General features: G+C 39.3%; 2 protein-coding genes across 2 annotated transcripts; both read left to right on the top strand.

The window, feature by feature from the left end:
• Positions 1–2,790: 2,790 nt before the first annotated feature.
• Positions 2,791–6,504, top strand: LOC107040393. Its single transcript, XM_015260472.1, has 2 exons — positions 2,791–4,141; positions 4,262–6,504. The coding sequence occupies exons 1-2, from the start codon at positions 2,791–2,793 to the stop codon at positions 6,502–6,504; spliced, it is 3,594 nt and encodes a 1,197-aa protein (XP_015115958.1).
• Positions 6,505–12,126: 5,622 nt separating this feature from the next.
• LOC107040394 lies at positions 12,127–13,564 on the top strand. The gene is made up of 2 exons (XM_015260473.1): positions 12,127–12,279; positions 12,395–13,564. The coding sequence occupies exons 1-2, from the start codon at positions 12,127–12,129 to the stop codon at positions 13,562–13,564; spliced, it is 1,323 nt and encodes a 440-aa protein (XP_015115959.1).
• Positions 13,565–22,737: the final 9,173 nt, after the last annotated feature.

Consider the following 22,737-nt stretch of genomic DNA (forward strand, 5'->3'; position numbering starts at 1 on the left):
ATACATGATTGCCATAGATTCTTCAAAATTTCGATAAACTCGGTAGTGGCTATTTCTACGGTATTAAGTTTATGAAAAAAATGTTCGGAAAAAAAAGTTTAGGAAAAAATTCAATCTTCATTCATTCATTTATTCATTCTTTTCAATCATTTATTCTTTTATTATTGTTTCAGCTGAGTCAACACGCATTTAACCCCAGGATAAATTATAATTTTTTGTTCCTGGGATAAATTTGAGTTACTCCCCCTGGTAAAATTTATCCATCGAACATCTAAATTAAAATTTTTTCTTAACTGACGGTTTGGTTACAAGTAGCTGGTGCAACCGGGTCTAACACTTTTGTTTTCTTACTTTTTCAAATTTTTCTTTTTCATGATAGAATGAAAATTCTTTTTCCTGTATGGATAGATCTTTGATAAAGCGGAACGTATTTTTTTTCTCTGGAGAGAGAGAAAATTGAACAGTTCATTAAATTGGAATCACTCGAGTCTCTAACAATATATACCCATTTGAAACGTACTTTTCATCAATTTTTCGTCATTGATACATTCTATTACATTACAAGAAAATTTATACTCTTGAAGAAATATTCCATCCATTCACATAATATCAAAATGTTGCTTTTTACATGTAAAAGGTGAGAGAAAATTGAATGCTTCTTTTGTGTTTCGTTGTAATTTGATGTAATAGCTTGCTTATAGTTCTAGGATTTACCTTGCCATTTATGGGGAGATTGAAAACAGTTCATGATTCGATATTGATAGAACCAGAAGGCCTTATCGACCACCAGGATTATATTCCTATTTCGGATTAACAGAATTGGGTCAGGAGGGTTGATTACCATGCGGACGAATCCATCGTTGTGAAAGAATCGATTAAAAGTACATTTTGATCAATTAGATTGATAAAATTTCTATCTAACATATCATTAACATGCATTTTTCGTGTTTTTTCTCAGCTGACACGTCTTGTACCCCATCAACCAGTTATCAATCTGAAGAAAGTATGCAGACACAGCAATGGAATCTGAACTATCTAGAGTGAGATGTAGCAGATCAAAATGGGGAAACATGATGAAAAAATGTCGTGTTGGGAGACCTAACAAGATAAAACAGCTCCAAGCTCACTTCAAGCAAACATGACTCTGAAAATTCTTATCATTCTTTATGGATATTCATTTTTTTGTATTATTTTTTGAATAAAATTCGCTATTTCTCATATAACATACATATTTCCTTCCCAAATTATTCTGATTACTCAGTTTTGTTCTATTAAAAAATTGATTTAGAATTCATCGGTTTGATTCTCGCAATCACAACTATCTTCCATCCTTGTGAGAGAAAATTCATCATCAGAATGAGAGCAAGAATAACCAGTCGGAGAGAAACAAATCCAATCACCATGCGTTCAAATAGTCGAAATCCTAGAGAACCATTCATATAAATTAGCTTCTTCATAAGTTTTCCAACCATATATGTTTTAAAATAAATACAAGGAACTCGTTTTTAAATTTTGAATGATTTCATCATAATTTTATTATCATGATGCACCAAAAATGTCTATTTTCATTATCATAATATTTTTTGAACATGATTATATCGAGGCTAACTATGTAATTGATGAATGAGTATTGGTCACAAGCTACAGTGAAGTTCAATACATAGTATAATTTGCATTTTTCTTTTGTTTTTTGTTTTTATTAATGCTCATTAAACTGTTATCATTATGGTTAAAAGAGGTGGATATATTCTTTCCGTCATGCTTTACAAAAAAAAAAGTTAAGAATATCTCTATGTCTTATAATTTATTCAATGGTGAATGTACACGGATGCCAAGTTCCCTCACGAAACTGGATGATGATTTTCTGTGACTGGGCAGCTTCCTTGTATCTCTTGAACTCCTCAGGATCCTCCATAAAGGCTTCTGAGACTCGTTTCGATAAGAATACAGTATATTCTACATCCAGTACAACTAAAACTTTAGTTCCATACTTGGTGACAGCGGTTTTGAATCCAGTCACTCTGTACTTCTTCTCCAATGTTAACTCCGCGATTTTCTTCGTAGGTATAAAATCAGTTGCACTAGCAATTTTGTTGATCTTTGAGCAGTCCATTTTTTTTTATTTGGAGTTATTTCTCAATTTTACGAATGAATATATTTTGTACTTTCAATCTTCTTTTCTGAAGAACAATGTTTCAACTATTCTCGAAGCGTATTATTGCTCCAAGGGTTGTTAGCGGAATGATTGCTGAATCGCGTTGGTGGCAGCCTTATAGAGGGCGTCTGTGCGAATGTTTACACTTTATCAAAGCTTCAACCTTGTGAAAGTCACGAAATAAGAGTGCATTCATAGGATGTTTAGTCTATATCAACGTATAATCATCGAATATTCTTAGAAATGTCAACTAAAGGAATTTAATCAGCAATATAACACTTTCATATGAAATTAAGAGGTGTTATCACGAAAGATAATGTCAACTCTCCGACCCACCCCTAAGCATTGGAACGGCTCGACTTTCATCTTATCTTAAACCCTTGTTTGAGATAATTCGTGAAACTTATCATGACACCCACTGATGTTTATGTGAAGCAAAACAATAGGGTGTTCTCACCCTCATGCACAATTTCATGATTGGAAATTCTTAGAATTGATGATACGTTGAAAATTCCATTCACACAGTCCTGATATTTCATTATTATCATGATTATAAAAATTGTGTATAAAATGGACTGCGCATTCCACAGCTCATCAGTTCGACATCGATATCTGCATAGTGCTCCGATGAAAAAATGGAGACGTGTGCTAGGGTGATCGAGATTTTGGATTATGGGTATAAGAATGCCCCCTATCAACAATTAGAGCAATGGATCAGGTGGTGCGCCCACTATATCAAGCTGTACACTAAAGTTTTAAAGAGGGTAGTTCTCTCTACAGGTGAAAGAAATAAAATTCAAGCCCAAGTTGCATTGATACAGTACTACCATGAGCGATTCAAGGATAAAAGGCGTCGAGGGGGTAGGCTGCACTCATCATCATTGCGTAGAGGGACCAGAAGAGATCGGATACGCTGGATGGATTCACAGTCTGTCTTCCGAGGAAGAATAAGCAGTGGCACTATAGTGAACCTCAGGCATACAGATCTGGAGAAGTTTTTGAGGAATGCACAGAAACTCACTAATTCACGGATAAAGCATATTCTTGGGAATGAAGGGAACATCAAAGTCAACAGTATACTGGCTTGCAAGTTTCAAATGAAGAAAAGTGAGATTATTTCAGAAGAGACAAAGTATTTTAATACGAGAAATGAAATAATTCTACCAAGCACAGATCTTGAGATATGGTTCCAAGAAAAAGTGATCGATCGGTTATTGGAAAAAGTTGAAGATTTTCAAGAAGGTGATTCCGGCTGGACACTGACTGAAATTATTAATTTAGTAATATGTGTTAATCATTATATACCATTATCTGCTGGTTTATCGATCTATGTGGAGTTACCTTATGATATTCAACGTAAAAAATCTGTCGTGAATGTCAAGAATATCGATGAATTCTGTTTTTTATGGTCAGTCGTAGCTGCTCTATTCCCAGCTCAGAGTAACAAGTGTATAATCAGCTCATATCCACATTACGCCGCAGCCAGATTACCACACACTAACAAGAAATTGGAATATAAGGATCTATGTTTTCCATTAGCATTGAATGATGTCCCAAAGTTCGAAAAAAAGAATGGATTGTCTATCAACGTGTATGGAATCGAGGATGGAGATGGAGGAGGCAGTCAAATAGTACCCTTTCACCTTAGCAAGGTTGATTCTAAGAGACCTACGATTCATCTCTTGTTCTTTTGCTCGAGTGTACATGATGATGCTGCTACTCAACCAATTTATCACTTTGCATGGATTCGAGATCTTTCCAGATTAGTTAGTGCTCAAATTTCTCGTCATGCACATCGCACGTGGCTCTGTGATCGATGTTTATGCCATTTTCAAGAGGAACGGTGTTATAGAAATCATAAGCAAGACTGTTTCATTATGAGCAAGTGTAAATCATTACTCCCCAATGAAGGGGAGAATATTTTGAGATTTAAAAATCATAGATTCAAGGAGGTGATGCCATTTGTGATATATGCTGATCTGGAATGTATTCTCGAGCCTTCGAATGGTGATGAAATATTTTATCAAAAACACATTCCACACAGCATTGCCTTCTATTTGCAGTGTTCATTCAATAATAGCTTGTCAAAGTTTGAAATTCAATAAGGTTCGGACTGTATCAAGTGGTTCATAAAGAGATTGCAGAGCATTGGAGTGGTAGTGAATGATTACTTGAATACTATAATACCAATGGAGGAATTGAGTGATGAAAAAATGCGAGACTTTGTGAAAGCTCAAGTTTGTCATATTTGTACTAAATCGTTTACGCCAACAGATGCAAAACATCGTGACCATTGTCACATTACAGGGAAGTATCGTGGTGCTGCACATATTGGATGTAATTTGAATTATAAGAATTCGCATGATATACCAGTGATATTCCACAATCTCTCTGGCTACGACGAACATTTCCTCATACGAGATTTAGCGAAGGAATTTAATGGTTCTGTTGAATTACTCCCAATCAATAAAGAGAAATATATAGCCTTCCGAAAGCATATACCAAAGACTAAAGTCTATCTAAGATTCATTGACCCCTTCAGATTTATAGCAAGCAGTTTGGAAAAATTGGCATCTTATTTGAGTATTTCTGATTTGAAAATTACGCAAGCACAGTGTGATAATAATGATGAAAAACTTGGATTATTGATGAGAAAGGGAGTATTCCCTTATGAATATGTTGATAGCTGGGAGAAATTGGTTGAGGAAGATTTACCATCGGGAGAAGATTTTTATTCAAAGTTGAATAATCAACAAATATCAGAAAAAGATTATGAACATGCGCGTCAAGTTTGGACCACTTTCAATGTTTCAACCTTGGGTGAATATTCAGATTTATATTTAAAAACTGATGTCTTACTTTTGAGTGATGTTTTTGAAAGTTTTCGAAAGAATTGTTACTCTGTGTATAAATTGGATACTCTACATTACTACACTGCTCCTGGACTCGCTTTCGATGCAATGTTGAAGGATACCAATGCTGAAATTGAAATATTCACTGATATTGAGAAACTCTTATTCATTGAGAAAGGTATACGAGGAGGTGTAGCTCAGTGCACAAATCGTTATGCTCATGCCAACAATCGCTACATGAATGAGCAATTCGATTCAAGCAAAGAGGAGTCATACCTGATGTATTATGATATAAATAATTTATATGGAGCAGCTATGAGTGAATACCTACCTTATGGATCATTTGAGTGGGAAAATCCAGAAGCATTCAATGTTTTCAACGTTTCTGATCATTCTCCGATTGGATACATCTTGGAAGTGGACTTGGAATATCCCCTAGAGCTTCATAATCTCCATAAAGATTTACCTTTATACCCGGAACACTTTGTACCTTCCAATCGCAAAAATTCCAAATTGATAACAACACTCTTTCCTAAGAAAGAGTACATCATCCATTATAGGAATTTGAAGCAGTGCTTAAACCTTGGGATGAAACTGACGAAGATTCATCGACTATTAAAATTCAAACAAGAGGCATGGTTGAAACCCTACATTGATCTCAATACAGAAATGCAGAAGAAGTCAACGAATGAGTTTGAGAAAAATTTCTTCAAATTGATGAATAATGCAGTGTTTGGAAAGACTATGGAAAATGTGAGAAAGCAGAAAGATGTGAAATTAATTACTGAATGGAATGGACGGTATGGTGCAAGAGCTCGTATTGCTCAGCCTAATTTTCATAGCAGTATTATTTTTGATGATGATAATGATCTGGTGATAATTCATTTGGATCGGGTGAAAATTACATTCAATAAACCAATTTACATTGGATTTGCGATTTTAGATTTATCGAAGACTATCATCTATAATTTCCATTACAACTATGTGAAGCAAGTGTTTGGTGATGATTCAAAATTGATGTACACTGATACAGATAGTCTATTATATTACTTTACTGTACCTGATATATACGAGTGCATTAAGCGAGATATTGCGAAATTTGATACGTATGATTATCCCGAGAGAAATGTATATGGAATACCAAGAGTGAATAAGAAAATGGTAGGATTAATGAATGATGAATGTGGTGGTAAAATTATGACTGATTTTATAGGTCTGCGCGCCAAACTCTATACTTTTAAAGTCATGGGTGAAGTGAAAGAGAAGAAACGAGCGAAAGGTGTGAAGGGTTCCACGTTGAGAACAATCACTTTCGATGTTTATGAAAATTGTCATCTTAAACAAGAAAATTTAGTGAAGGAGCAATATTTCATTCAAAGCAAGAAGCACAATGTTTTCACCATTAAACAGAGTAAGTTGGCGCTCAGTTCTAACGATGATAAAAGGATTCTGTTGCCTGGTGTAACAGATACTCTCCCTTACAGATATTGCAAATAAAAACACATTTTCAAAACTTTCATTGCATTGGTCTTTTTATTTCGTAGAAAATGGAAAAGTTACAACTTGTCAGTATCTATCCAACTGTTATGTGTACTGTCGAAGCCCAAACATTTCACATACTCCTTATTATCCTTCTTCTTAATTATTTTTTCCACTAGGTAGACGTCTGGATATTGCACCTTGATGAGTTCTTCTTGATAAAAGCCACCTGCAACTGGGTCATTTATAATCAATCAGTTCATACGTCACGGGATTTGTATTCCGCACCTTGCTGATTGTAAAAATCTCAGTACTCCAGTTGGGTGTATATCCTTTCTCAAATATGGTTTTATATTTGCTGATTCGTACTTTATCCTTAACTTTAAATTTAATTATTCTCATTCGATGTGTTGAGAGTTTTTTATATGCACGTCTTAATAGATGCTTCTCATTCTTGATGGTAACATCCTTAGGTTTCATCTTGATAGTTCTATGTATAGTACCATTGTATGCTGATACTAAATCGTCTACGATATTAATCCACTTGTAAATTCCAGACAAAGAAAATTGCTTCCACATTTTATTTTTCAGGATGCGATTAAAGCGCTCACATATGGATGCTTTGAGACTACTAAAGGTTGAGTACATTGATATATCATAATCTTTCATTAGAGATTGAAAACTTTTATTATAAAACTCTTTGCCTTGATCTACGTGTAACTTTTTAGGTATTCGCCCATTCTTCAAAATGAGATTCATAGCTCGTGTTACATCTGTACCACTCTTTGTCTTGGTTGGCACCGCCCAAGCGTACTTAGAGAATATATCTATGACCGTTAGGAGATATTTATAACCTTTATTAGTATCAGCGTAAGCTCCCATCTCTACAAAATCAGCTTGCCACGTTTCATCCAAACCACGGATATCAACATGACGGCGGGGGTAATTCCTTCGAGCTGGTTTATGAAGCTCCTCCACTATTCTCACTTTCTTTGGATCCATCTGGTTGTTCTTCCTTTGGTGTGTTTGTCTTCTTCCTCTGTTTTCTTTTCAACTTCGCTGCCTCTGTTTGAACAATAAGCGCTGAGACTTGAGATTGTAGATTATTAAGAGGAATCTCTACAGTCTCTCTGAAGGAGATGATATCGGTGCTTATGGATTTGATGTCTTCCTTGATATATTTTTTCAAAACTTTCATAGAAATAGCATCTAATTCGTGCTCTGCATCAGCTAAATTGCATAATCTCTTGCTACTTATATCATAGTATCCATCATCGGTGCGTTTGAAACCATCACCTGGAGGACCTCGTCTCCCAACAGCAACATTTTTGCTGCGGCTGCTGCCAAATTGTCATCCAAATACATCAACGCTCATGTTTCAACTGATGATGTCTTCAATGCGCAGAAACTAATATATGATTTCTGCCTCACGTAACTCTTCAATGATTGAAAAAATTTCGTTGATATGACTAGTATTACCAGCAGCTTGAGAGGCCATTAGTAAACGTAATCTATCCACTAATTCATTTGGATCATCCCAGTAAACATAATCCATTTTTCTATTCAATTTCCTCGGAGCAAGCATATGTGGACGTCCGCATGAAAAGGGACCACTTTGGCACTATTGGAGTTATGTATATTCCCATAATTTTGATCTGATTCTGAACATTTAGAGCCCAGAATGAACTTGATAGCGTAAAGAGTGACGACGCTAAAGAAGATCGAAAAAATAATTTAAAATGGGTTTAAATGGGAGTCGGCAAGAGAAAAACGTGACTATCTCGGAAACTAGAATCGACAAAGTGGTCCCTTTTCATGCGGACGTCCACATATATTTAGGTAGAAGAGCTGTACCAACTTTCCGTGGTGATGTTGATGTGAGTAACGGTGTAATAATGTTCATATATTTCAAATGTTTGGGTTTTTTTTTATAGGCTTGTCAGGTAAATAGAAAGATCGATGCGCATTTGTGCTTAGTATAATTTGACAATAATTTTCTCTATCAGTTGGAGTGACATGCATTGTTTTAGGCGACTTCTCGAATATCAATGTTGCTAGGCCTGGTGTCAACTCATATTCTTTATTCTTCAGAAGTATTGTATTTCCATGGAAAGTCAGTTCGGAATTTCCTATCTTCGTCTCCTTCTTTCATTGACGAACGCCAAATTCAGTATCCAGATCATTTTCTTCAGGTGTTCCAAATTTTTTGAGGTAGACTTGTGCTAGAGGTCCAATATCAGATATATTATAACCATCAGAAAGTGTCTCATCTAGTGAATCAACTTGTGAAACATGATGTTGAAATTGATCATTTCCAAACGATGAATCGATAGAATGATTCATCGAAGATCGTGATGGTGAGGAGTCACGTTGCTTTGGAGTGCTTGTGGAAACTGTATGCAGATAATCTTCATGATTTACGGCTGTCCCAAACTCATCGTCATCATCATCATCATCGCTTCCTTCGCTATTTTCACTATTCACCTTTAGACTGAAAGGCCTCGTCATTCTTCTCGATTTTGTTCTCTTCTTTCTCAGGGTTTCAGATTGTACTTCCCCCTTACTCACCAATTTTTCGAGAAGAGTAATCACTGGGTTCAATACTTCATTAATAGCGTGTTCAGCAGCATCTATACCCAGTTTCATCATTTTATGTTTAAGACGAATTGCTTCACTTGCCAAAGCAATATGATGCAAAACGTCGGACTCTTTCCTTAATTCCTTCTGATGCATGTTGATAGGTACGCATTCAGATGCACACTGGTCCCTATTTCAATTATCATTCCCTATTTATGAAGCAAACAAAACCCCTTCGATATCGCCCGTCATTCAACTCACTATCCTTATCAATCGTAATGAATCCATATTTGTCAGTATTCCAACAAGTTGAGCACAAATTTCTCAATTGTGTGTATGGCATATCAGTATTCACATGATCATCATAGATATGCTTCAAATTCATCACATCTTGACGAAATAGAATGAGAAAATTTGTATTGTCATGCACCAGATGTTTTGGTATTCGAGCATAAGTCTGACAAAGATAGAAACAATCTACATTTTGATGTCGCCCCATACAAAAAAATGCTCACATATTATCTTGTTTTTCACAAGCAACATCATCGAAAATTATGATGGAATTTGGTCGAGCATCTGCAGGTTTGACAACTTCTTCATGACCGTTGAATGGAAAATATCCAATAACTTCCACAGATTCTAATAGTTGTTTCAAAAACTGATATTTTGGTTGAATGAGCGATTTCGAATAAACGTATATATTCTCAAATCGCAATCCATTTGGATGTGTGATCAATGCAAATAGAGCATTCGTTTTATCACAATTAGATGGTCCACATAGAACTGCGCGCACACTATTGGGTAAGAGAGGACCATGTCGTCTTTTCCTCCCACGCTTCTTTTGTTGTATGATTTGATCAAAATTGATAACAGGCAGTTTCACACCTTGCTTCGTGAATTTCATTCTAACGACTGATGGTGCAACTATAAATATGTGGTATTTATATAGTTTCATTCAGTTATCACTCGACCATGGTTGGGTCTAAACGTAAGAGAGAGCAGAGCGGGAACGGTTTTGTGAACAGTATGATAAATAATCTACCCACAGAATTGCATATCCCCATTTACCATTACTGTGGTCCAGGAACAAAATTAGCTAAACGTATCGATCGTGGTGATCGTGGAGTAAATCCTCTCGACTCAGCTTATAAAGAACACGATATTGCCTACTCCCAAAGCAAAGATAATCTGCCTGCTAGATACGAAGCTGATAGTATTGTAACAGAGAAAGCTTGGGGTCGCGTCTTGGCAAAGGACGCTAGTCTTCCTGATAAAGCAGCAGCTTGGGGTGTGGCGAATATTATGAAAGCCAAACAAAAATTTGGTATGGGTGCAAATATTAAGAAAAAATCTCATAAAAGGAAGATCAAGAAGAAGACAGGGAAAGGATATAAAAAGAAACGAATTGGACGAGTCCATAAGAAAAAAACTGGAGGAGGGAGCAAGAAGAAGAGCAAGAAGAAAAAGATTTCATTGCGCCAGATTGTGGATGCCTCAAAAGCCTTCATGCTCCCGGGAGTCGACGCTGTGGAAACAGCATTGAAAGGTGTACGTGAGGCTGGCAGACATGCTGGAGGAAAAAAGAAAATCCAACATATTACGCGCATTCTCCCTATTTCCTCGAAAACTGGTGGACTATTACCAGCATTTCTGATCCCTCTTTTCGCTGGATTGAGCGCTACAGGTGCACTAGCTGGAGGTGTTGCAGGTATATCAAAAGCTATCAATGATTCTAAGGCTGCGAAGGAAGCTCTCGAAGAGAGTAAGCGTCACAATCGCAGCATGGAAGGCATTGCTCTAGGCGAGGATTTATATTTGAAACCCTACAAGCAAAGCTTGGGACTCCATTTGAAGCCAAAAAACTTCTAAAACTACCAGACCGAGCTCTCACTGATACCGACATCAGGAAGTTCGCAAAAGCTATGGAAATCCCTCATTTCCGCGGTGTCTACATGAGAAACGATATGCCGAAGAGTGGACCAAGGAAGGATGAATCGGCTTTGGTGAATCTTGATAGTAGCGATGGACCAGGCACTCATTGGGTTGCATACCGGAAGAAGAATACAAAAGTTCTTTATTTCGATAGCTTCGGCAACCTACGTCCACCTCAAGATTTAGTAGATTATCTCGGTGGTGGTAATATAGTGAAATATAATTATGAAAATCATCAGGACTATGATACAGTTATTTGTGGTCATTTGTGTTTGAAATTCCTCGCTGAAAAATTGGTATAAAATGTGTAACCATTCTTAGTGTTACATCTGTGTAGTGTTGACCATCATGGCTGATTCATTTACATTAACTTTAACAAGTACGACATCTATACTGGAAGCCCACTATTTTCCACCGATTGAGTTATCACCGTTAAAAACCTATAGTGTGGGGCTTGTAGCGTTTTTAACCTACAATTCGATTCCCAACATTGACGACGGATATAATAAATTTTACTATGTAAAAAAGGCTGACACTATCAGGGATAATGCGATTCCCAACATCGGTGAGAGATATAATGAACATGGAGAAACTGTTCTCACATTACCAACTGGGAACTATGAAATTGAAGATATTGAAAAGCATCTGCAAAAAGCTCTTAAGGATGAAAAAGTCCAAGGATTCAGTCTCAAAGCTAATGATCTCACTCTTACTACGGAAATAAAAATTCCAAGCGACATTTGGATAAACTTTGTTCCACCTGATTCGATTGGACAATTATTAGGATTCAAACCCAATATTCTCTCTAGTTTGGAGTCATACAAGTCTGATATGCCAGCATCCATTATCCATATCAATTCGCTACGCATTGAATGTAATATCACTGCAGGAGTCTACATCAACAATGAACGAGCACACACTATACATGAGTTCTTCCCAAGTGTTCCTTCAGGATATAAGATCATCGAAGTGCCTGCTCAAGTCATTTACCTACCGGTCGTTGTGCAGTCAATACATCAATTGCAACTGAAAATTGTCGATCAAGAGGGACGTTTAGTTAATTTCCGTGGAGAAATTATTACTATAAGACTGCATATTAAAGCGAATTGAATAAGGAGAGGAAGAAGAAGAATGGGTATTGTTTTCAATCAGAGTAAAGTTGGTAGCAGTTATAAAAGTCCCGTACCACGCCAGAAGTCTCACAGTCAACGGTTAGCTCTCAAGGGACTTTCACCTCAGAACGTCAAGTATCTCAAGAGTCTGGGTCTGAAACTCCGTGGAAAGGCAAGAAAGTAAAGTATTGTTGCTGTTTCCTTATCGGCTGCTGCTATTTACCATGGAAGAAATTCTGAAAATTCAGAAACCCATCATTTTTGATGAGTCGATTGTCCATTATAAGATTCACGCTCATCAACCATTTGCTGCCTCGACTCTCATCAACAATGATGAAATTCGCATTGCTGTGCAACATCAAGATTTGTATGTGCTTCCATGTAAGAGCTCACTGCACATCTGCGGAAGATTGACAAAGGCTGATGGTACGACTGTTACCACAGCCACCAAATTTGTCAACAATGGTATTTGCCACTTATTCGAGGAAATTCGCTATAAGTTGAACGCTGTAGAAGTTGACCGATGTAAAAATGTTGGCGTGACAACACTCATGAAGAATTACATTTCTCAGAGTCCGAGTCAGACATTTTTATTGGAGAATGCAGGTTGGATCATGCAAGAAGATACGAAAATGACAGATAATGAAGGATATTTCAACATTTCCATTCCGTTGAGTATGATACTAGGATTTGCTGAAGATTATCAACGGATTATTATGAACGCAAAGCATGAGTTGATTCTCACCCGTTCACACAATGATATCAATGCTGTTTTACAAGCCGAACCAGCACAAGGGGCAGTAGCAGAGACGTTTAAAATTTCACTCACCAAGCTCGAATGGATGATACCCTACATCAAGGTGGCAGATTCTCGGAAGGTCCAACTGCTAAATTATATTGCTAAGGATACACCTACACCCATCAGCTTCCGAGCTTGGGAATTGTACGAGTATCCTCTGTTACCTAGGACCTCGAAGCACCTTTGGGTAGTAAAGTGCTCTACACAATTGGAAAAACCTCGCTACGTGATCGTTGGATTTCAAAGTTTCAGAAAAAATCATATGTACAGCAATGCCAGCAAGTTTGACCATTGTAGTATTCGTGATGTCAAACTATTTCTCAATTCGCAGAGTTACCCCTATGGAAACCTTAACCTTGATATTGCACACAATCAGTATGCTCTGCTATACAACATGTACACAGACTTTCAAGCTTCTTACTATGCTAAAGAGCCTGACCCATTGCTGAATAGAGAAACATTCTTGAAGACTGCGCCACTTATTGTCATCGATTGCTCCAAACAAAACGAGTTCCTGAAATCTGGACCTGTAGATATTCGACTGGAATTTGAATCAACGCAAACTTTCCCCGATACTACAACAGCGTACTGCTCCATCATACATGATCGCATCATCGAATACAAACCTTTCAGCGGTGGAATGAAGAAAATGATTTGAAACTAACAAGAATATGTAAAAATAAATGTAATTTTAATAAGGATAATGAATAAATAGAATCATAATTTCAAATAAAAATGTGTTTTTATTCTACATTAGAAACTTTCTTACAAAACTCATAAGCCTTGAAACTCCCCAACATCCATTTTACATTTAATTTCATTTCATACAAATATCCGAGCATTAATGCGATTGATTGGTGCTTCCCATCCTCTCCAAACTTCATCCTCTTAACTGCATAGTATTGTTTTTGCACGGTCTCGAAGTCATCTTCAAGTCTTGTCACCAGACCTTCGATAGCTTTTTGAATAACACTCGACTTCAGATCGAAAAGAGCTGGTAAAGTCAGCATAGAATTCTCCTGCAACTCGTCTTGATCCCTCCTCACAACTGCTAGCTGCTTTTCCAAACCTACAATATCCACAAGAAATTCGAAAGCGTATTCTGGTGGATCGTCTCCGAAATGTCTCACTACAATGTCAGCATGAGTCCATTGGTAATGAGGGGTACCAATCAATGGAATCATTCCGGCTGCTGCTGAGTTCTCCATTCTGACAAATAATATTGACGCTCTCGAAAATCAGCCTTATATACACTTCCATCCCTCCTCCCTCTTACTATATATTCGAGGGAGGGAGAAATCTGATAAATAAATCTTTCTGTGTAACAACAACATTCATTTCATTCTCGCCTTAATGGAAAAATTTCTCATTGAAAATGATGAACACTTCTCAGAATGAACAATTCACACCCCTCCGATAGGGCTCCCCTTCCCCTCCCCGCCTCTCCCTACCTCTCCTCCCTTCCCCCACATCCTCCAACCCATACGCGCACCCATCCGAAAGATCGGCACGGTATATTCAGAAGCGGCCTTATATAACTACTAACTTCTTAGCCGGGCATCAAACCCGGGACCTCCCACTGTCGCGTCGGGTGCTCTTACCATCTGAGCTACCAGGACACTTACAAATTTCACTCTCAAATTGACTCATACCCGAGTGGAAATTCTGTTCAGGTCTCGATCAGAAACTGATCAAGTCCGATCTGAAACTCTGATCAGGCATGTTACCCCTCTGCCTTATGTTTTTCCACTAGGGCTCTTAACAGAAGATATGTTGAGTCAAATGGGAGGCAAGGGGCCACGGTTAACTACCAAAAGATTGATACGAGGGGCCGTAAAAGAAAAATTGAATCTCGCTGAATAAAAGAAAAACTGAATTATTGGATACTGAAAAATAGAAAATAGATAGGGATAATTGAACTGAAAAATTTATGACTAACTGAAAAAGAAAACCTAAACTGAATTATTTTACTATTTACCCTGGCGGAAAAAATTCCTTAAAATAAAGGGGACACTTGGTATGTACTGAACCCAAAGGGCTACCTATGTTGGTGGCAAGGGTTAAGGGGTCAGGGGGGGCTGCGAGAAAATGGGTCCAAATATCGAAATATCTGAGAAATAAATTGTGTGGAAATACAATGAACACGGCGTATTTATACCGGAGCAATGTGTCTGGTACGAGGGAACAGTACGGGGAGCGACAAGGACGAGAAAATGAATTTAAATCTCCAGAAAATGAGAGAAAATTACACCAAAACGTAGTAATAATGACAATAATAATAATAATAATAATAATTGTGTTGGCTCACCGTTGGGGGGAAAGATTTAGGGAAATTATAACCGGGAAAGTGGGAAGGTAACTGGTAGTCACGACGACTGCCAAATAATATTGAAGAACACTGGCGCGCTGGTCAGGTCTTCCACTGGATAATTAATTAACTGGAGCGTCCATTCCTTCTCCGGGTTTCTGGGCACAGCCAATCTCCAGGCCACAATTTCACGTCTTGATCCGGAGCCTCTCGCTCCAATCGGGATATTTATAAGAATTTCTAAATATTACTTTTTATCTAATACGCACGACCACGTGCTGACACCGGGGATTGTCGGGACGAGTGTGACTTTCTTGTTCTTTCTTCGCTTCATTCGGACCTCTTTCACCCATATTCGAGCTGTCCTGCCAGTAACTTCTCCCCAGGTCCAGGGGCGTATGATAACGTTGCAGATAACTTCATGGGGTATCCGGGGATGTTCGGGCTCTATTCCTCGGGGTGTTTCGTCTGCAGGTTATGCTGCTCTCCGGGTCTGCTTCGTGTTGAGGGCGGGGAGAGGGAATATTGAGGGAATTTCGAGTGACCACCGATGGCGGGAAATATTTAGGGGGAAATATCGTGTGGGGGCTCAATTCACCTCGTCATAAATTATAAATGTTGTTTCTTCTTTTATTCATCTTCGAATCTTCAAAAAACGACAGAGAAACTCTGAAATCGGTAGGGAAGGTCGCGATGAATCGATTTTTCAATTTGGGGCACGATAGGGTACACATAAGAGAATTCTTTTTCTTCAATTTCATGTTCATCAACACAGCAGTACATAATAATAATTTTCTACACATTTTTTAAAATTTTCGTTATTCATCAAATTAATTTTGTCTTCCAAATTCAGTATTCATTTTTTCTTAAAATGTTATTTTTTCTCAATTTCAGTTTTTTTTTCTATTGAAAAAATTAATTCGGTCGATTTGCACACCTGCGTTTATAGTGAGGTATTACAAAGAATGAATTTCGGGGGAACAGTATGGGTCAAGTTGTGAAAGTAGAATTGTAGGATTGCCTTCCGAGAGTCATACTTCTCAAAGACCAGGCTTCGCAAGGTTGAAATGTCACAACATTCATTCTTCGCGAGGTTCAAATGTTGTAATGATTATCTCCATTATGAGGTCAATGGATCCGTTTGTAGATCAATGCTTTTAATGAAGGATCGGAATCATAGAACGTTAGTGTTCAGCCGCAAGAGTTAAACGCACGCCCATACAAGAAGATGAATAACAAGTTGAATGACCCTGTCACATGCAAGAGTCACATGGAAGAGTCACATGGAAGAGTCACATGGAAGAGTCATATGGAAGAGTAACACTAAGAGAGATACTTGATGGAATCCGCCATTTTTTTCGTCTCAAAATTTCATTTATTTAGGACGAGAAGTCTTGGAACCACGAATATCTGAAGCGGATGACCGCAAATCATTATATTTTAACCTGGGCTTTTTAATCACCCACAATTTTCGGTGCGATTGTAGAATTCTGTAAAGAGAAAATTTGTGATTTTTTTTTTCAATTAATTAATAACGGGAGATTGCAGTCATGATTTATCATTATCCGCTTAAGGTACCTATGCCTCCCTGACTTCTTATCCTCAATAAATGAAATCTTACGACGGTCTTAGCGGCGAAAAAAAAATATCGAATTGTTTCCAGTGTTTCCCTTGTTGCCAAACTCTTCCATTTGACTGGCAGGGTTATTCAGCGTTTTGTGTAGGCTCCAAATTTGATTCTGGAGGGTTAACACTAACGTTTAATACAAAGGAAAAAAAATCCTTGTTCCAAGAAAAAAAAAGGTTAGAGCCAAGTGTCCCTTAGCAATTATTAATAATTACTTGAATCAAGAAAATGTATTGCTTGAATCTAGTGATGAATGATTCAAGGAATGAAAATGAGAACCTGTCCTTGATCCAAGCATCAGAAATCCCCTGAATCAAGAACAGATATCTATTGAATCTCGTGTATGAAGTACTAATGACTAGAACTTCTCTTCATTGTTTTAAGGAAAAAAGTCACTTGAAATTAGTGACTTTTTCACTTGCTTCAAGAATTTCCGCTCGTTATATTCTAGAATCACGAGTTGCTTGAAGCAAGGAATTTTTCCCTTGAAACAAGGATTCTTTTCTCGTTGCGAATGATTCAGGTCCTTCATCAAAAAGGATTGATCTACAAACCGATTAATTAAACTGATAAAGACAATTCATGGAACGTTGGACCCTTGTGACGCATGACGGTTACGGATTTGACGTTTGCGAGGCTTGATCTTTGCGAGGTATGGTCTCGCGAAACAATCCTACAATTCTGCTGTCACGATGTGACCCATACTTTTTCATCAAATTTATTGTTTGTAATACGTCAATATAAACAGGGTGTTCAAATAGAATGAATGATTTTTTTAAATAAAAATTATTACTTTCACCTCAGGGGTCCATTTTGCCATGCATCCCGTTTTGCCCGCCTGGACCATTTTGCATTTTTATGTAATTGAAATCAATAAAGTAGAATTACTGAGGACTTTCATCATCAAATTTAATATAATTTTTTCATTACAATCCTAAAAATGAAGATTGTTCGATGCCGAATCTGGTTTGAGTGGAATAAGGAAGCGATGGACGGGATATGAGTGGAATTTCACGGGAGCGCGAGAAGGTCCAGAAATCACAACACGTGCACGTTGGTCACACAGAGTCAGTTTAATTATCACAATAAATAGTCAATATTTACACGTGTTGAGTTTAGCGTAATTATCGAGATGGTCAAAACAAATAGCGCGGGTCACGACAAAAATTAACCCAGTGCAAAGCATTAAAGAACACAGGGCAATTAATACGCGGAACTCGAGAAAAACAATATATTCGCAGAACACAATCTATACAATACGATGGCCGAAAAGCAAATGAGAGCGATTAACAGGCCACGAGGTGGCAAGTAGCAAAATTCAGAGGTGTGAACGTGCCCTAAATTGTAAAAGGGGGCGTTCACCGGACACCTATCCATCATGTGGCGCCTCAGGTGTCAGAGGTGAGAGGCCACTTGTCATTTGAGTGGATTGCGCAGGTCAGTTGTGCGAAGCCATGCAAGCATGTGATCAGAGCGAGTGTGCGTGAGTACGACTTTGTGTGTATGTGAAAAATAAATCGGCGGAAAACCGAACATTCTCCCCCGCCGTCAGCAACCGCTGACACTATAGAGTAGATCTGTAACAAAAAAGACTAATAATGCTCAGGACAATAAGTTTCTCGAAGATCAATACCACCATCGTAGTTCACCAATGACCGTCAGATGGGAGTATAGCCGAGAGCGCAGGAGGCGTAAATTCCATCAGACCTGGGCAGACTCCATCAAGACGTCCAGTTCTACTCTACAGCGGTACATCTCGTAGCTCGCTCTACTGCCAGTCTCGATCAGCGATACATAAGATCGTCTTGACCAGCGACACCTAAGATCTTCTCGACCAGCGATAACTAGGATCATCTCACGTGATAACAGCTCTACATCATCGAGTTCATCGTAGTCCATGTTCGGATTGGATCATGGTGAGGATTTACCACCCTGGTGAGTCCATTTCTGCCAGGATGGAGAGCAATGACTCGAGCGAAAGGCCACTTCGTTGGTGGAAACCTCTCGTTGGTGAGAAGGACTGTAGAGCCGACCTTCACGTTGTGCGTTCGGTGGTGCCACTTGGAGATGGACTGGAGATGTTGCAGATAGCTAGCTAGCGGAGCACCGTTTCCAATAGCACTGGACCTTCTGCTGGATGAGCTGCCATCAAGACAATCGGGAGACGTACAACTGTTCCAGAGAAGATTCAGTCAGAGCTGTCAGAGCTTCATCGATCTGGAACTGTCCTGAGGTGAGGGCGCTGACTTCATCAACATTTTCAGAGAACGATTCGAGCTTTTATGAGTTGAGCACGGCTTCGATTTGTGCGAGTGAACTCCCTGGTGATCCAAAACGCTGTCAGACGAGTGAGCGGGTTCGATAGACTAAGTTGCTACGCTGTAGATAATGTTGTTAGTGGAGAGATGCGCGGACTTCCTGGCTTTTATCCAGAAGAGTTGAGCTTGTTTGATGTCACCAGGGATGAGCGATGTTCCTGACGATGAATCAGGAACCTTTCTAAGCCGAGCAATAAAACGCTGACAAATGATTGTGGTCCGGAGGAGCTTGACAATGGAAGTAAAACGACATGAGATCCTAGATCTGCAGACGCTGGACTTTCACATACAGCACGACATAAGGTTTCTCTTCAAGGTCTGCTGTTCCCTGAAGAGATCTTTCGAGCTGACCAAGACGATGAACCTTTCATAAGCCACGGTGGATTGTGCCACCGGAGCTTCTATTCCGTGAGCGGAACTGCAGTTAGCCAAATATGAGTCCTCCTAAATCCGTCGGAGTCACGAATTCCTTGGAAGTTGGTAAACACAAGTTCAGAGTGAGTCAATGAGCGGAAATTTCTTCACTGGGCAGAGTTCCTTTGCTGGACAGAAGTTTCTTCGCTGGGCAGAATACGACGGATTCATAATACTCCATTATGGTCCATTGAAGGTACCGGTTGATATCAGATTTTAGGACAAGGTTCATGAGGCCTCATCAACGTTTCTGATACCATGAGCACATTGAGCATTAAGAAAATTTAGGAGATTAGCGATGACGTCTCGTGACGCCGAGAACAAAAGAATGAAATATTACTCAGGGCAATTCAAGAAATCGAAGTTCAATGAGTTGTACAAAATATCATTCCGGACGAAGAAGATCTGGGAATATCGAAGATCATTCCCAGGTAGAAATGAAACTTTCTCAGGAGTTTGATCTCAATTGAGCTGCTGTTTGACTACTTGTTAAAAGCCTATGCAAGTTCAAAACCATGTTCTTGATGTAGAGTTGATCAAACGTAGAACCATCCGTTATCTTTTCAATACGAACACCTAACTATTGAGCTGATCCTTGGTTCACACAATAGGGTCGTATACGCTGATCATCGCAAGACCATGGTTTCCCCTTGAGATGTGGCTTGTCTCTGGCTTATATTTCTATACGCTGGTCTGGTAAAAGTTCAACTCAGAACTGACTTCACAAAGTTCAATTGAAGAGTTGAGGGACGAAGGTCTATCGATGTGTACTGTGCGACTTCTCAACGCGACGATCCCAATGTAAGTGCAGTGGGGAGTCATGGAGGCGTAAATTCCATTGATCCCCAAAAGACTTACTCCCAAACGGAGCTCTGTTCGATAATAAGGGACGTAAAGCCTCATCAAGGTCCGACATCTCGTTCGAGGAATGATGAATTAGTAGAGCTATCCGATTAGTGAGCAGTTAAGTGATGCATTTTTCAATATCTAAATTGAATATTGAACATCAAAATAAAATGAGAGGGAAGAATGAGCGATCCATTTACCCTCTCCGCCGTCAACAAGTCAGTGCTGACATACATTGCCAGAAATACGATGATCTTGTCCGGACGCAGTATCTGCATGTACAGTATTCAACTGTTACATAACCATTGCATAGTTGCATAGTAATGACGCCAGTGAGTGAGTGAGTGAATGAATGAGTGAGTGAGTGTATGCGCAGGGCCAGTAAGTTAATGAGTTCATCTGAAGTCAGAAGGTTGTTACTTCAGCTGATACGAGGGGCTATAAGAGTTGATGAGACGAGGCTTCAGGAAGGCCAAGCTCTGAGCACCAAGTGAGATTGATGTACCTCAAGAGACGTCAGACGGGCCAACTTGAAGTGCTTCGGAGACCCTCAACCCTCATGGTGCTTGCGCGACACGTGCCAAGGTCATCTCGTCAACATCAACAAGTGGTTACCGACTGAACCGAAGACGAAGAACACTTGAATGTGCAGGTAACATCTATCCGCAGGGCAATACGATAAATCGTTGAGCTCGTCGGTTCACTAGAGGACGATGATCAACTACACATGAGGCTCTAATCCTTGATTGAGTCCTCGGTTTCCTCGATGGTCGGACTGGAGATCTGAACACTGCTAGATCCAGAGGCATTAGAACTGGTCGATTCAGAGGCATTCGAGCCAGTCGATTCAGAGTCGGGAGCTTCGGTTGAGACGGACGCCTGAACGCTGATCGGTTTGGACGCCTGAGTGTCCGAGGCAGAGACCTTGACATTGGTCTCTTCGGAGGCCTGAACGCTGTACGAATCGAAAGTTTGAACGCTGAATGAGCTGGAGATCTGAACGCTGGACGAATTATTGGCCTTGACTTCTGCCGAAACGGAGGTTTCAACGTTGGGCGAATCAGAGGCCTGAACGCTGCCACCTGTGCGAGTATAAATCACGACAGGTACGCTGGTCAATGGAGCAGAGCTGTTTTTACGCTCACTTCCCGAATCGGTGAGAGGAGCTTTATGAGACGTAGGGCCACGTTGAGCTGAACGACGGGAGCGATCGAGATGCAACAGGGTATGATGTCGCTCCTGACAGTGATTGCATCTATGGGTGGTTTGGCATACCCTAATACTGTGCTTCCCCAAACAGTTGAAGCAAAGGTAGAGAGGGTCAACGACTTCCTTCCTAGCGACTGACGTCAGATCCCTGGACGTATCACACGAGGCGATGTAATGATCTCCCTGGCAGAAGGAACAGGGGTGTTGCACCTTCCTTGCCCCTTGTGATGTCCTAGAAGTGGTCTGTATTTTGAGAGCAGGGCTTACTGGGTGACCACTGTCCGCTAAAGAATTGCTACGGACTTATCGAGCTGAACGATATTTTCAGAGTAAGCACTTGCATTTGATGATGGTACATCCGCAGGCCTATCGTGCATCCTTAATTTACTTATCGCAGTTTCCAATAAATCATTTGGACTGCACTTGTCTAAGAGCTGAGAGAGAACGACTTTGGCTGACGCAAATTGAGACAGAGCGCGATCAAAGACTCCGAACCTGATATACTCGGATTCGAGCAGGTTGTTAACCTCAAAATCTGAAGGGTTTTGTTAACATCTCTTCGTGAGTGATCTCCAATTTGCTGAAATAACTCTCGAGTAGAGCTCGCTTTTCACTAAGGGCAACGACACATTGCCTCGAGGGATCGTCCTTTAAGAGATCCACACTTAAATTCTCAATGAATTTAGCGCCAGTCCTCTGGAGGGCAAGTATGCCATCGAGAAACGACATATTCACTGAGAGGCCTGTACGTCGAACAAAAAGAGTAAACGATGGGCAATGAGAGATAAAACCCAATAACGCAGGGCCAGATTCAAAAAATAAATTTTTCTCATCAGAAAAAACCGCTCAAGATCAATGGGAAGTAGAACCGCCAGTCCGATGACCCAAAAAACGAAGGCCTCAAAAATAATGAAATTTTGGAAATAATTCAGAAGGACTTCTAAATTTCAAAAAAAAGAGAAAGGAAATAAATCCCCAACTCAGGTCCAATCCTTCAAGAGATGAGCAGGTCAGAACGACAAAAAACCCGATAACGCCGGTCCTGATTGAAAATTATAAGTTTTTCCCTTTAGAAGGAGCAGCTCAAAATGACCTGGAAACTGGACACG

This window comes from Diachasma alloeum, unplaced genomic scaffold, assembly GCF_001412515.2.
Source record: "Diachasma alloeum isolate Michigan unplaced genomic scaffold, Dall2.0 Dall_scaffold_00330, whole genome shotgun sequence".
NCBI classification, from domain to species: Eukaryota; Metazoa; Arthropoda; class Insecta; order Hymenoptera; family Braconidae; genus Diachasma; species Diachasma alloeum.

Bases quoted from the DNA above. Each gene is read 5' to 3' on its own strand.
- LOC107040393 (XM_015260472.1), top strand. From the start codon at position 2,791: ATGGAGACGTGTGCTAGGGTGATCGAGATTTTGGATTATGGGTATAAG. The intron at 4,142-4,261 runs GTATTCTCGAGC...AAATTCAATAAG, and splicing joins GATATATGCTGATCTGGAAT to GTTCGGACTGTATCAAGTGG.
- LOC107040394 (XM_015260473.1), top strand. From the start codon at position 12,127: ATGGGTATTGTTTTCAATCAGAGTAAAGTTGGTAGCAGTTATAAAAGT. The intron at 12,280-12,394 runs GCAAGAAAGTAA...GTCCATTATAAG, and splicing joins GTCTGAAACTCCGTGGAAAG to ATTCACGCTCATCAACCATT.